Raw genomic sequence first — 12,256 nt, forward strand, 5'->3', positions numbered from 1 at the left:
ATATTTGCACTAGAAACTAAAAAATTACTTGGTAAGATTTTGTGTTTAGAAGAAAACTAAACCCCAAACATCCCAGCTTACTGCTGAAAATCACAGAATCTAAGCTAACAAAGGGCTTGTTTTTACCACAGCGAACACCTGTTTCTGGTGGCTTTGTTCTCAGATGGCGTTACCAAGGCGACATCAGATCCCACTTTCCTCCGCTGTGGTTTTTGGAAACATAACTCTCAGCCTGGGTGGATCGGTTCTGAGTTTTGGATTTCCACTTTCGGTGTAGGAGCTGTTTTTTGCCATTCCTGCTCTGAGTGTGACCTGTGAGACACTCGAACATGCAGAGGGATTAGCATATGGGAAGCAGAGTGCTGGGAGGGGAAACCAGGCGTGCGCTAACTCTCATTGTTCCTCGGTCCTTGTAACTGGGCTGCATCAGAGGAAACAACATAAAGACTGAAAAAAAAGAGATCAGAGTGACGATGACTGCGAGGGGAGGGGAGGAAGGGTGGAGCCGGGAAAATGCCATGTGTTAATGTTATCATCTTGGCCTAAATGTGCAATCTCTTTATCGCTCATTGTGATTTTCTCTCCATTTTTTTTTGTTCTTGTTCTCGTCTTGCAGCTGGGATGAACATGAGCCCCGTGTCCCGACTGAAGAAAACCTGGAGTAAAGTCAAAACGGCCAAGTTTGACATCTTAGAGGTGAGCCTACGAGGTTTTTCCTGATTGTCACCCTAAAATGATTAGAAACCTTAAATAATTTATGAAATTTTCATATTTTCTATTAAATATGAAAATTACATATTTAACAGAAAATTAAACAAGTAATTTAAGTTTTAAAAAAAATGACAAAAGATTGTAATTTGTAATGAGACACCAGAGAAAGTGTTCAGCCCCTCCCCTGCCTGTTGCTGCATGCTGTTATCTGAAAGGAGCCTTCTACATTTCCCCCCTTGCTTATTGAAATACGAAAATATTTTATAATTTAAAAGTGCAGATGACAAGTTTCTAGTGGCATTAGTGTTGAGCTAACCGAGCAGCTAGCCTGATGAGCTAACTTGCTAAAAGCTTGTAAAGATATGTAGTCAATTGCTGGAGTTCCATTACAAATGTGCTTAAAACCTTGTCAATATTTTGCTAATGTTGAAAAAATACAGTTTTGTTTAATTAAATATGAAATACAGTTAAAATCAAACATGAATATGTTTGTTTATTAGCTATTAAATTAGCTATTAAAACCTGGCAGCACCATCATTCTCCTACCACTTCCTGTCGTCTACTTCGACTTTTCCGCCAGTAGAAACATCTGGTTGTTGATCATGTGACTTGTGTGATGCAAAGCTGTCTTTTCCTCACAGTTTTTCAAACTACACTAAATTTGATACAGCTGAAAAATGACCTCATACTAGAACAAAAACCTAGTGAGACATGTATGTATTTTCCATTAAGAAAAATTGTTTTTGTAATTCCCACATGCGCAACTATGAGAGCTTGAAAACCTTCACTAAATTTAGGTGTTAATTTTATGTTTTTGCTTATGTCTGTGTTTTGGAATCAAAGTAACAATGTTATAGATAACATAATTAGCCGTAGCAGGGATCGCTCATATGCTAACACAAAAAGAGCGATTAGTTTTTACACTGTTTTAAATGTGTAAATGATAGAGAAAGTTTTAAGTTGTTAAAGCTTTACTTTTAAATTTCTGCAACCAACAACAAAACTCCACACAGATTTGTGAGTCAGGCCAACCTGAGAGTAAACGCTTTCAGCAAACAAGCAGCTCTAACAGCAAACACGCTGAACTGACAAGTCTGCAGACAGAGAGTGGGAATTCTGCAGCCAGGATGCCCCCAGATGTTGAAGGCAGACGCAGATCACTCAGCTTTCCTACGCGTCTCAGAAAGCTCTGCACACTGCGGGGAAAACACTCACAGTGAATACCAAACACTCTCAGTCAGTCAATCTGATGAAACATCTGACAAGTCAGCGGGGACTCTGCAGGACCTGAAAGCTTTTCAGATGCCGCTGTTATTTTTCCTTCATGTCTCACTGGAGATGATCAGCTTTTATTCTTCAGTCATATTCATCCTCTTTAAAACGTCTTTTACCTTCCTGTTTAATTCCTCTGGGCCCGACTGCCGTAAATCCTGGACTTTCAAGCAGAAGTTGCTGCAGTGATGCTAACTTTATAGCTCCTTTAAACTCAGAGGGTTCTCTTACTAAACTGGGGGAACATGTGAATGTGGGCCCCATATGTATTTTGTTCAGGTTGGATGGGTACTTCTGTGAACTTCAGCCTGTTTTTTAGCTCGGTTCCTGTTCGTATCGGCCCCAGATGTAAACGTTGGCTCACCCTATGCTCTTGTCTTCGCCAGATGTTGAACTGACTCTGTCCGTCTTCCTCTTCATAGCATCAAATGGATCCTTCAAGCAACTTCTACAACTACAGAACAGCACTGAGAGGCGCCATGCAGAGGTCCATCACAGCCAACAGCAGCAGAGAGAAGGTGAGGCTTCAACAGAACCCGACTTGGGATAGAATCTGAGTTTTTGTGACGTTTACTCCAAAAACAAATTTATTCCGACTCACAGCCTCAGACATGAAAGTCTGAACATCTGTGCTGCAGATTTCAAACATCTGTCTGAGATACCGCTACAACCACCGATTATTTTAGCAATTGATTATTCTGACGATTAATTGATTGTTCTGGCGATTAATCGATTAATCAAATAAGAAATTTGACAAATTCCCCAGAATTTTTATTTCACTTGCAACTCTTTCAAACATTAGAAATAGATTAAAAGATGCAAATAAACAACTAATGTAATTATTTTTTAAGTAAGAAAATAAACATTTTACTGCGTAAAATGCAGCAATAAAGCATTCCTTAATTATTTGTAGCTAAGGATGCAGATGCAACAAAAGTTTTTTTTTTAATCTTAAATACCAAATACATATATTTTATGTAGAATTTCGACCTAGATACGGGTCTATGTATGTTCTTTCAGCAAATGGCCTTTTTTTGAGTGTACATACTCCAGTCAGTGATTAATCGATTACTTCAATAATCGATTAATCATGATTAGTCCGAAAAAATCATTTCTGCTCTAGTCTGAGTCCTAAATGAGTAATGGGGGTGTGTATCTCCTTCAACCAGCATTCCTCTTTCGTAAAAAGTTTGGATAATCATCAAGGGAGGGAAAAACAAACGTCTGGTTGTGTCTGATTGGCGTCTGAACGCCACGTCCCCACCGTGTTTACGCCATCAGCAGCATCCCCAGACGACTCGGCCTCCGCAGTCAGGAGGTTGCATAACGGCGCAGCTCGGTGGGGACACGGTGACCGAGTCACAAGAGGAGGGGTCCTGTCCAACATGGCCGCCTGCCAGATCACATAGCGTTCTCTGATGGTCCCCTCCTCCTTCGAGCTTCCTCTCACAAACATTTTATTAACTGAGACGGATTGTTCTGTCAATATCCACGCGGCTCCCGGAGTTATTTTGGAGCGAAGATATCCAAACATTCCAGACTGAGAGGCCGAGGTCACAAAATGGAAAGTTCCCAGGCAGTCTGGTATGTTCCTGCTGGTGACCTCTCCTGTAAGGAAGGTTTGCTTATGACCTTCAAACCGCAGCAAATCAACAGAGGCTTCAGTTTAGCTGCTTTTACTGATTTAAAACGTCAGACATTTGTTTCCCTGCTGACTCGTTGTTGCTGTTTTGCAAACTGCAAATCTGAAACAGACTTGGTGTGTCTGATGTTTGGTTGTGTAGCAACAGTCCTCTGTGACATTTCACTGAAAGGAATGCGGAGAATATTTCAGGATCCGCCTCTAACTCAGATTTTAAATTGTTTGAAAAAACTTTTATCTATTAAACTGCTTGTCTTTAGTACAAATTAGCTTCAATTTGTAAACTGATATAAAAAAATGCCATTCTTTCATGAACTTTCTTAACCTTGTTTATGATAAGCTACATGTTGGCAGATTATTTCACTTATAACAAGACATTTTTCCCATGTTATAAGTGAAATAATCTGCCAATGGAACAATAACGTTTCATGAATAGTAAGGAATTATTGACACTAAACAAGCTCCTATTTCTTGCTGAAAAGTTACTTGTAAGTTAGTTTCTTATTTCAAGTGGGATCGTATATTAGCACTAGAAACAAGACAAAATGACTTGTTGAAATGTTGTGTTTTTGAAGTGTTTGGTTTCTTAGTATGGTTTCTTACTTGTTTCCTTCTTCTCTTCCTGCTGTCTTCAATCTTTTTTTTCTTTCTCCCTTCTTCGAGTTTCTGAGTCTGATTTCCAGCTTCCAAATTTAGATCCTGCTCACTATAAAATAATTAGCGTTTCTGTGTTACATTGTAAAATAAACATTAAGGACTAATAATCTGGAAACTTGCTGCTTCCATCCAGAGTTGAACATGTTTGTTAGGATGCGCACATGTGCGCGTGTTACGGCAGTACACCGAGCGTGCTCATGAGCCTGTCCTCGTAAACATCATCCGACCCCTGCAGTCCCTCGTAGGTCATTGTGTTCCAGATTTGTGGCCTCTCAGAGACACGGCTCAGTCAGCTGCTCCCAAATTTTCCCAGAAACATGTTTACAGTTGAAGTCACACTGGAAAGGAGGGGAATCTGCAGGCTTGAGAAGGGAACAGAAAAACAAACGGAGGGTGCGGTGGCTTCAGATGTGACGTACGACTGGATGATTTGAAGCATGCAATACACAAAGAATTCAACGCAAATAGCTTTTGATAGCTGCTGCTGCTGCTGCTCTGGTGGCTCCTAAAAGCATCGTGTCATAAATGTTTGATGGGTGGGGGGAAGTCAGGAAAGAGGTGACAGACTGGGGGGGCTTTTTTAGGTCAGTGTGGCAGCTTTCTGCAGATGCCACTAATATAAGAGAGAAAACAGTGTTGGATGTTAATTCTTAGTGGCGTTTAATGACCTGATGTCTTCTGCAAAGCAGGGAAATCCTCTTTAAGTGTAACATAAATTAATCAGGTCTTTGTTTAGTGACCTAAATCGTTATTTTGATAATAAATGTTTCAAAGGGATTTCTTCTTCTGTGGAAAATTCACCTTTTACAATAAGACATTTTGCAATGGGGGGCAAAACTGCTAAGTTGAAACCACATGGGGCCACAAAAATAGTATATTTTTAAAAACATTTTTAAAAAGATGTTTTTGTGCCGTTTTACATTTATCTGTCTAGGTTAGTTTTACAAAAAATAAAAAACATTATTTGCAGATTTAGTAAGACTAAAAAATGTTTCAATAAATATTTTTTATTAGAAAAATATTTATAACAAAGATTTTTTTTATTCTAAAATAATAAAAACAATGCAGTGTGATTTCTATTAAAATCCGACTCTTTTTGTTGGATTTTTATGCCAAAACATCTGATTAAGTAGTTGAATTTTTCAGTTAGTTTCTCAGGGGGGCTGAATATTTTTGCACTTTTCATTTTTTTTATTTGCAAAAAAATCTTTTGGATCATGTATAATTTTCTTTCTACTTCACAATTGTGTAACACTTTTGGTTCGTCTTTAACATGAAATTCTAATTAATGATATTTATGTTTGTGGTTGCAATGTGACAAAACACACAAAAGATTCTAGGGGTATGAATACTTTTGCAAGCCATTGTATCCAGTAGAAGACAAGCCCACAGTTTGTACATTTTGGGGCTGATTGGATCCTTATTTGCGTTGTAAGATTGGCTTTTGAGTAAAAGCAAGTCAGTGTTTTTGGTTCTAGTTTGTCCAAATATTAAGATAAAAATACAACAACTTTTTTTTTATAAACAGAATTCTATTTTGTGCACCTAATACTTTTTGAATATGTTTTTCTGTAAAAAAAATTATAATAATAAATTGCCCAAAAACTAACTGTGCTTGCAGATCAGATTTGCTCCATTCTAGAATTTAATCACCTCTGCAATAAGAGGTGAAACCAGGTGTTAATAACAAAGCGCCAAAGGGAAATCCCCACTTAAATCTCCCTTTTTCTTCTCTCCCTGCTGTCTTCCAGATCGTCATCCCGTTCTTCAGCCTGTTCATTAAAGACATCTACTTTCTCAACGAGGGATGCGCCAGCCGGCTGCAGAACGGCCTCATCAATTTTGAGGTGAGCTGAGCCTCAAAATTCCCCCTGAATGCTAAAAAAACAACAGAGGTAGTTTCCCCAGCGACAGATTTTGCCACACTCTGACTTTTTAATGTCACAAACTATTGAAATAGTTACTACACATGGCAACAAGTGACTGTTATGCGTTACCACTTCCCCAAAAACCAAAGAATAAGAGGGAAGTAGGACTTGGATGTTTGAACTTCAGCTGTGTTTCCATGGAACATACATGACTGACCAAATATTATTTTTGTCACATGGTTATTTTAAGGTTTCACACCTTCCTGTGAAACTCTGCTCAGGCTTTTATTCTGCCTTCACCATGTTTAAGATGTTTTAAAGCTATATTTGAACACATTAACACCTCAGAACAGCCAACATAGTGCAGCAAGTCAGGTTAATGTTGTTTCTGCAGAACTTACAAAGTATTTTAGCTTAGTTTCTAGTGCAAATATCTTGGTAGACTTTAAATAAAGTCTATTTAAACTATCTTAAGAGTAACCTTTCAACAAGATATAGAAACTTATTTAGAGTCAATAATTTCTTAACACTAACACTCCCTTAATTGGTGATTCTAAAAAAGCTCCCATATGTTGCTGAAAAGTTACGTCTTAAGTTAGTTTTGTTTTATTTCAAGTGCACCAAGATATTTGTACTAGAAATTAGATAAAAATAGTTGCCAAGATTTTGTGTTTTTGCAGTGTTCTACTTTAACATTTGGCTAATTGAAAGTGTAAAATGGGTGTTAGAGGTTTTGGATAATAATCTCTCGTATTATTATGTTCCAGAAATTCTGGGAACTCGCCAAACAAGTGAGTGAGTTCATGACCTGGAAGCAAGTGGAGTGTCCGTTTGAGAAGGACCGCAAGATCCTGCAGTACCTGCTGACCGCGCCTGTGTTTACTGAAGATGGTGAGCAGCTCATTGGAGGACTTATTGACTTCCCTAAACAGTACTCAAACATTCTGTAGGACTAACTATAAGCTATTTTAGTCCATGTTAAACATTAACATGTTGATCTTTAGTCACAGTAATCAACAGAACTTAGGTTCAATCCCAGTTTAAACCCGGGTAGAGCTCAATGAAGTTGTTTAATTAAAATGATATCAAAGCTAATTTTGGCATCCACTGTTTTTTCCAGGAGTAAAATTTAAGTCCAGCTTCAGGTTTTAGCTCTCTTACTTGTCACTGGTTCCCTTGGTGACCAAACACACCCACAGGTCATCAAAAGTCATAAATAAGGAGAAATTATTAAATTAATTTGTAGCTCAGTACATTCATGAATGCATTTAGAAAAAGAAATGTTTGAAGTCGATTCAGCTCTGATCGGATCTAAACCTGAGATATCGGTATCGGAAGTGAAGAAAGTGGATTGGTGCATCCCTAGCTTTCATTTTGTGTTGGGAATCCGCTCATCAATAAAACATAATGATTTCCTTTTGTTTTCTGTAGCTCTGTGTCTGGCATCGTACGAGAGCGAAGGTCCTGAGAACAACATGGAGAAGGACAGATGGAAGTCTCTGAGGTGTGTATGACCTTCCTCCTCCTCCTCTTCCTCCTCATCGCCCTCTCTGTACGCTGTGAGGATTTCAATCGCAGCGAACAGAATCAAATCCCCTCCTCCGACCGGGCTGACCACAGCGATGTAGGTCACGATGGGAGGCTGACCTCTCACTCTGCTCAGTAAACACACACAGTGTCAGCGCTCGCCTCCACTGCTGATCATGTCAGAAAGCAAAACGCTCTCTCCTTGTCTATGTCTCACATTCTGCAGTCGTTTTTCAGTCAATAAGGTTGTCTTCCAATGACTGATGAGCTGTTCCTGTTACTTTAGTAGAACAAAGAAAAACCTCAGAACAACTCCTCTGTCTGCATTAAAAAAATCTAACTTAACATCCATAGGTCAGATGGTCAGAACAAATCACAAGACATTTTCATTTTGACTCGAAGGTCATATAATCACTCCTAGTTGTTGCCTGACTTATAACTGAGCTCAGTGTTGGTAACAAGAGCCGATCACTTTTGAAATCCTTCCACGTATTAGAGCAGCACGTCTGTGAAGCTCCACTGCCCCCCAGTGGACAGAAACAGTACAATCTTAAAACTGATGGGATGACTCCCATGACTCACATTCAGATTAGCTTTATTTTGGTAAATTTACAACATTACAAAAAAGGAAACAAAATAAAACACTATTTTGTAAACCAATAATTTTCCAAATAAGAGATGTGTGTTTCCATTAAAGAAAACTAAACGTTTCCAGTAATAAAACCTCAAGAGTGTTTTAATTAATAATGATCAATAAAATATAAATAAATACTTCTACTACAAATATGTAGTATTTCTAAAAATGTATTGATCATAACTAACTCTAACAGCAAACAATGTAGCTACAATATTGCATACAATTATTGTAGCTTATGCATCCTATCTGCCGTTAACAGAAAACATCTCCCAGCTTTAGTAATAAAAACAAATAAAATAAATATCATTGTTATAATTAACTTATATTATGCCTTTACTATTTAGGAATATTTGTGCTACGCTGCACGTTTTACTTTTACTTGAGTAATTTTAATATAAATTATCGCTGCTCTTTCTTGAGTAAAATTTCTGGATTTTCTAACCACTGGATGAAAAACAAAGTTTTAACAAAAGAAACATCCCCAGATACAGACACACACCTGCAGTTTTTATTAAAGTTTTATACATTTTATATTTAAAGAAAATGATTTTGATTTTTTTTAACTTACATAAATGGTTGTCATTTCAGTCTTTAAAATAACATTTCCTCTTAACTTTATATTTTGATTATGATGATGTAATTTTTAAATATTAAATGACTGATAATTTGATCAGTTACTTGGTACTTGAGTAGACTTTTTACCAAATATTTTTTACTCTTACTTACTCTAAAGATGTTAGAGTAGTGCTACTCTTACTTGAATACAATTTTTGGTTATTCTACCCATCTCTGATGTCACATCCTGGTGTTGGGGTTCAGTTACTTCCTCGCCTTTCTGTACTTACGTGTCTCTGTGTGTTTGCTTTGCAGATCCACTCTGCTGAGCAGAGTTTAAAGCTGAAGGAAGACAAACCCAACAGGCGGGACGCACCCTGTCCACTCTGCTGTTGTCCAAGCAAAGTATCCCAATCTCTGAAGGGAAACGACAATCTCTCCTCAGACTGTGGAGGACTTTGAATGTTCCCCTCCCCAGCACTGAGCTGTGCTTATGACCCTGCGTCCTCCATGCTGTATATTTGAAGACAGCTGTTTTTCATCTCTTTGTATGACTTTATAGTCGTTTTGTTAAAGATACACTACAGACCTTCAGGGTGAAAAAGAAGGTTGATCTTTCTGTGTGCAGGTGTTGGGGCTTGTTGCGCCCCCTGCTGTTTTAATACTTTTAATATTGCGTTAGCTGCTGGTCAGCTAGCAACACAGATATGCTACACACCTTCTGGTTCCTGATGCCAGCATTCTCTGAACAGAGAAGCCAAACCTTAATGCTGTAGTTCACTAAGACAGCATTTTGTCCAGTTGTCCAGTCCAACTTTCCCACATCCCATAACTTTTGATTAGTGACTCTAACAGTGGTTGTGTTTCCATTAAAATGTGCGCAAAACGTAATATTAACATTATGCTGATGTTGAAATAAAAATTCGCAAGTTTCTATTAAATAAGAAACGCAATTAAAATCCCACATGAATAAGCTTGTTCACAGGACGTCATAAAAAAAAAAAAAACATGATCCTCCAACTACTTCCTGTTGTTTTCTTCTTCTTCTTATGCCAGTGGCAACATCCGGTTGTTCGTGTGACTCGTGCAACCCGAAGTCACATGATCAATGCGACAACCCCCCCCCCCCTAATTTTAGCGCCAAAACTCTATCAATATATATATATTTAATTGTCGTGTTTCCCTTAAGCTAATTAATTTTCATGTCAAATTGCGCAATCCTACGATAAATGGAAACGCAGCTACTCTGGTTGTGATGTGTGTTAAAAAGAAATGCACTGGCTGTATTTAAAAAAGACGCGTCTGTTATTTGTTTTTGTAGATGAGAACTTTTCAAAGTAGGAAGCAACACTTATTTAAATCCTGGCTGAATGGTTGAGTGGGTAAATATATTTAGAGGATGGCTGTTCAAACGCGGCCTTCTGCTGCTGAGGTTTCGTGCTGCCCCCTGGTGGCCGGTGCAGAAAAATGAATTTGTTTTGCGTGTTTGAAAATGTGTTTCATATTTGTTTTATTTATAAATGTGTGCAGTCACGTTATGTTTTCACCTTATTTAATTTTGTACTAGCTACATAACATCCTTCAGTATGTCTAACCCTCAGATGTTTGTTTGATATTTTTATGAAAAACATATTTTTTTCAAGGTACCTGATCAGAGGATGAAGTTAAATGTGTTTTTTGACTGATGTCTGCGTTGCCTTGACTGTTTCCACACAGAGTCCTGTTTTAGTTATTTGTGTCACTTTCTCACTCCCTCCCTGTGTCAATGATCCATTTGTACTTGTGTCACTGAAGCAGAATAGAGAACCAGGTTATAACTGATTTAGTTGTGTTCAAAAGAGAAAGTTAATAAATTGTTTTGACTCATCAAAAGACTTTTTGGTTTGTTATTACCTCTTATATCTGTTCTATGTGTTGTGCAACGAAATGTTTGGTTTGACATAAATAGCTATTAGAAAAGAATAGACATTTATCTTAATGTCAGCATTAGCAGCACGTTTAGCTTTAGCATTAGCAGCTGATAATGAATCCAATGTAACACATTTTTATTGAGTGTCTCGACATGTTTCATGTATGTTAGTGAAAGAAAAGGAAAATTCCAGTAAAAAGCTCACGTTGAATGAATAAAATGAACTTAAAGCTAACTTTTCCACAATTATCAACAACGCAAAGAAAATGTATCTGTCTTTTTGTTTGTTTTTTGTTTTAAAACCTAAAAGATACGTCTTTATTGACAACAAATTTACTATGGTAGATATTTATAAAAAATATTTCTCACTTTTCAAATAACCAGGTAACATTTGTGTCTCTACATGGAGTTTATTTAGTTGGACTGAGAGCAAAAATGACACTGAACTAAAAGATGAACCTCAAAGAAATAAAATCAGCTCTTTGGCTCCACTTGGTGTCCAGATTGTGTAAGTGCAAATCGCATTGCACACATAACTTTGTAGGAAATAAGCCTTTCCATCCAGCCTGGATCTTTACCACAGTACACACATTTTGTCAGCATTATATCAGCGGCAACACAGGAAATGATTTATTTTTATTTATTTTGCAAAATGCATTGTAGTGTTATGATTTTGCTGGGATAGCAGAAAGTGATGACCTGCCACCAGGGCTGGCTCAAGATGGTATACGGTCTGATTTGAGGCCCCTCTTCCTGATTATGACATCATAAGCTGGAGATGGTTCCACCACCACACCAAAACGTCCATCTGTTTTTGTATTGTTTTATTTTGTTGATTATTTTTCTGCTGAATAACCCAAGTTAATTTGAGCTGGAGGTCCCAAAGTCAGACTGGATCCAAAATGTCCTTCTGGGTTTTTGGCTGGGGAGCTCAATCTAGTCTGTCAATAACAGCGAGTAATTCAGATTCTAAAGAAACAAAACAACCCAAGATTATTATATTTATTATACTACCACCAAGTTTGACTGTTCATCCATTCATCCATTTTCTAACACCATTGTCCCTAGTGGGGTTGGGAGGGGTGCTGGTGCCTTTCTCCAGCTAACGTTCCAGGCGAGAGGTCACCCTGGACAGGTCGCCAATGTCGCAGGTGGTTGACTATTCATATGCTACAAAATGACACTATGGGCCTGGAAAACACATAATACTGCCCCTTTAAAATGAGAGTGTGATTATATTTTCTCATAAACCCAAGTCGGTTTTGCTTAGATTTCTTCAAATGATTCATGAAACCATCAATTTAATAATTCACAACGTATTTACGCAGGTTGCCGTTGTCTGAAATTATCAAAAAAGCAAAAAGAAAAAAAATCTGATGAGTGTCAACCAATAAAAGCCCTATTAGTGTGTCTCCTTTTGTATTTCATCAGAAATCGGAAGATCCTGTTGAAGTTGGGAACGTTGAGGAACGTCTGTT

The 12,256-nt window shown here is 37.8% G+C and overlaps 1 protein-coding gene across 1 annotated transcript in view; it reads left to right on the forward strand.

The window, feature by feature from the left end:
- The window catches only part of rasgef1b (RasGEF domain family member 1B), a 29,900-nt gene extending 20,049 nt beyond the window's left edge, over positions 1-9,851 (forward strand). The window contains exons 9-14 of the mRNA XM_005808791.2: positions 617-696; positions 2,406-2,501; positions 6,034-6,129; positions 6,918-7,041; positions 7,582-7,654; positions 9,185-9,851. Coding sequence (XP_005808848.1) covers positions 617-696; positions 2,406-2,501; positions 6,034-6,129; positions 6,918-7,041; positions 7,582-7,654; positions 9,185-9,209 — 494 coding nt within the window. The 3' untranslated portion in view covers positions 9,210-9,851. The remainder of the gene's footprint in view (positions 1-616; positions 697-2,405; positions 2,502-6,033; positions 6,130-6,917; positions 7,042-7,581; positions 7,655-9,184) is intronic.
- Positions 9,852-12,256: the final 2,405 nt, after the last annotated feature.

Source organism: Xiphophorus maculatus, chromosome 12, assembly GCF_002775205.1.
Source record: "Xiphophorus maculatus strain JP 163 A chromosome 12, X_maculatus-5.0-male, whole genome shotgun sequence".
Classification (NCBI taxonomy): Eukaryota; Metazoa; Chordata; class Actinopteri; order Cyprinodontiformes; family Poeciliidae; genus Xiphophorus; species Xiphophorus maculatus.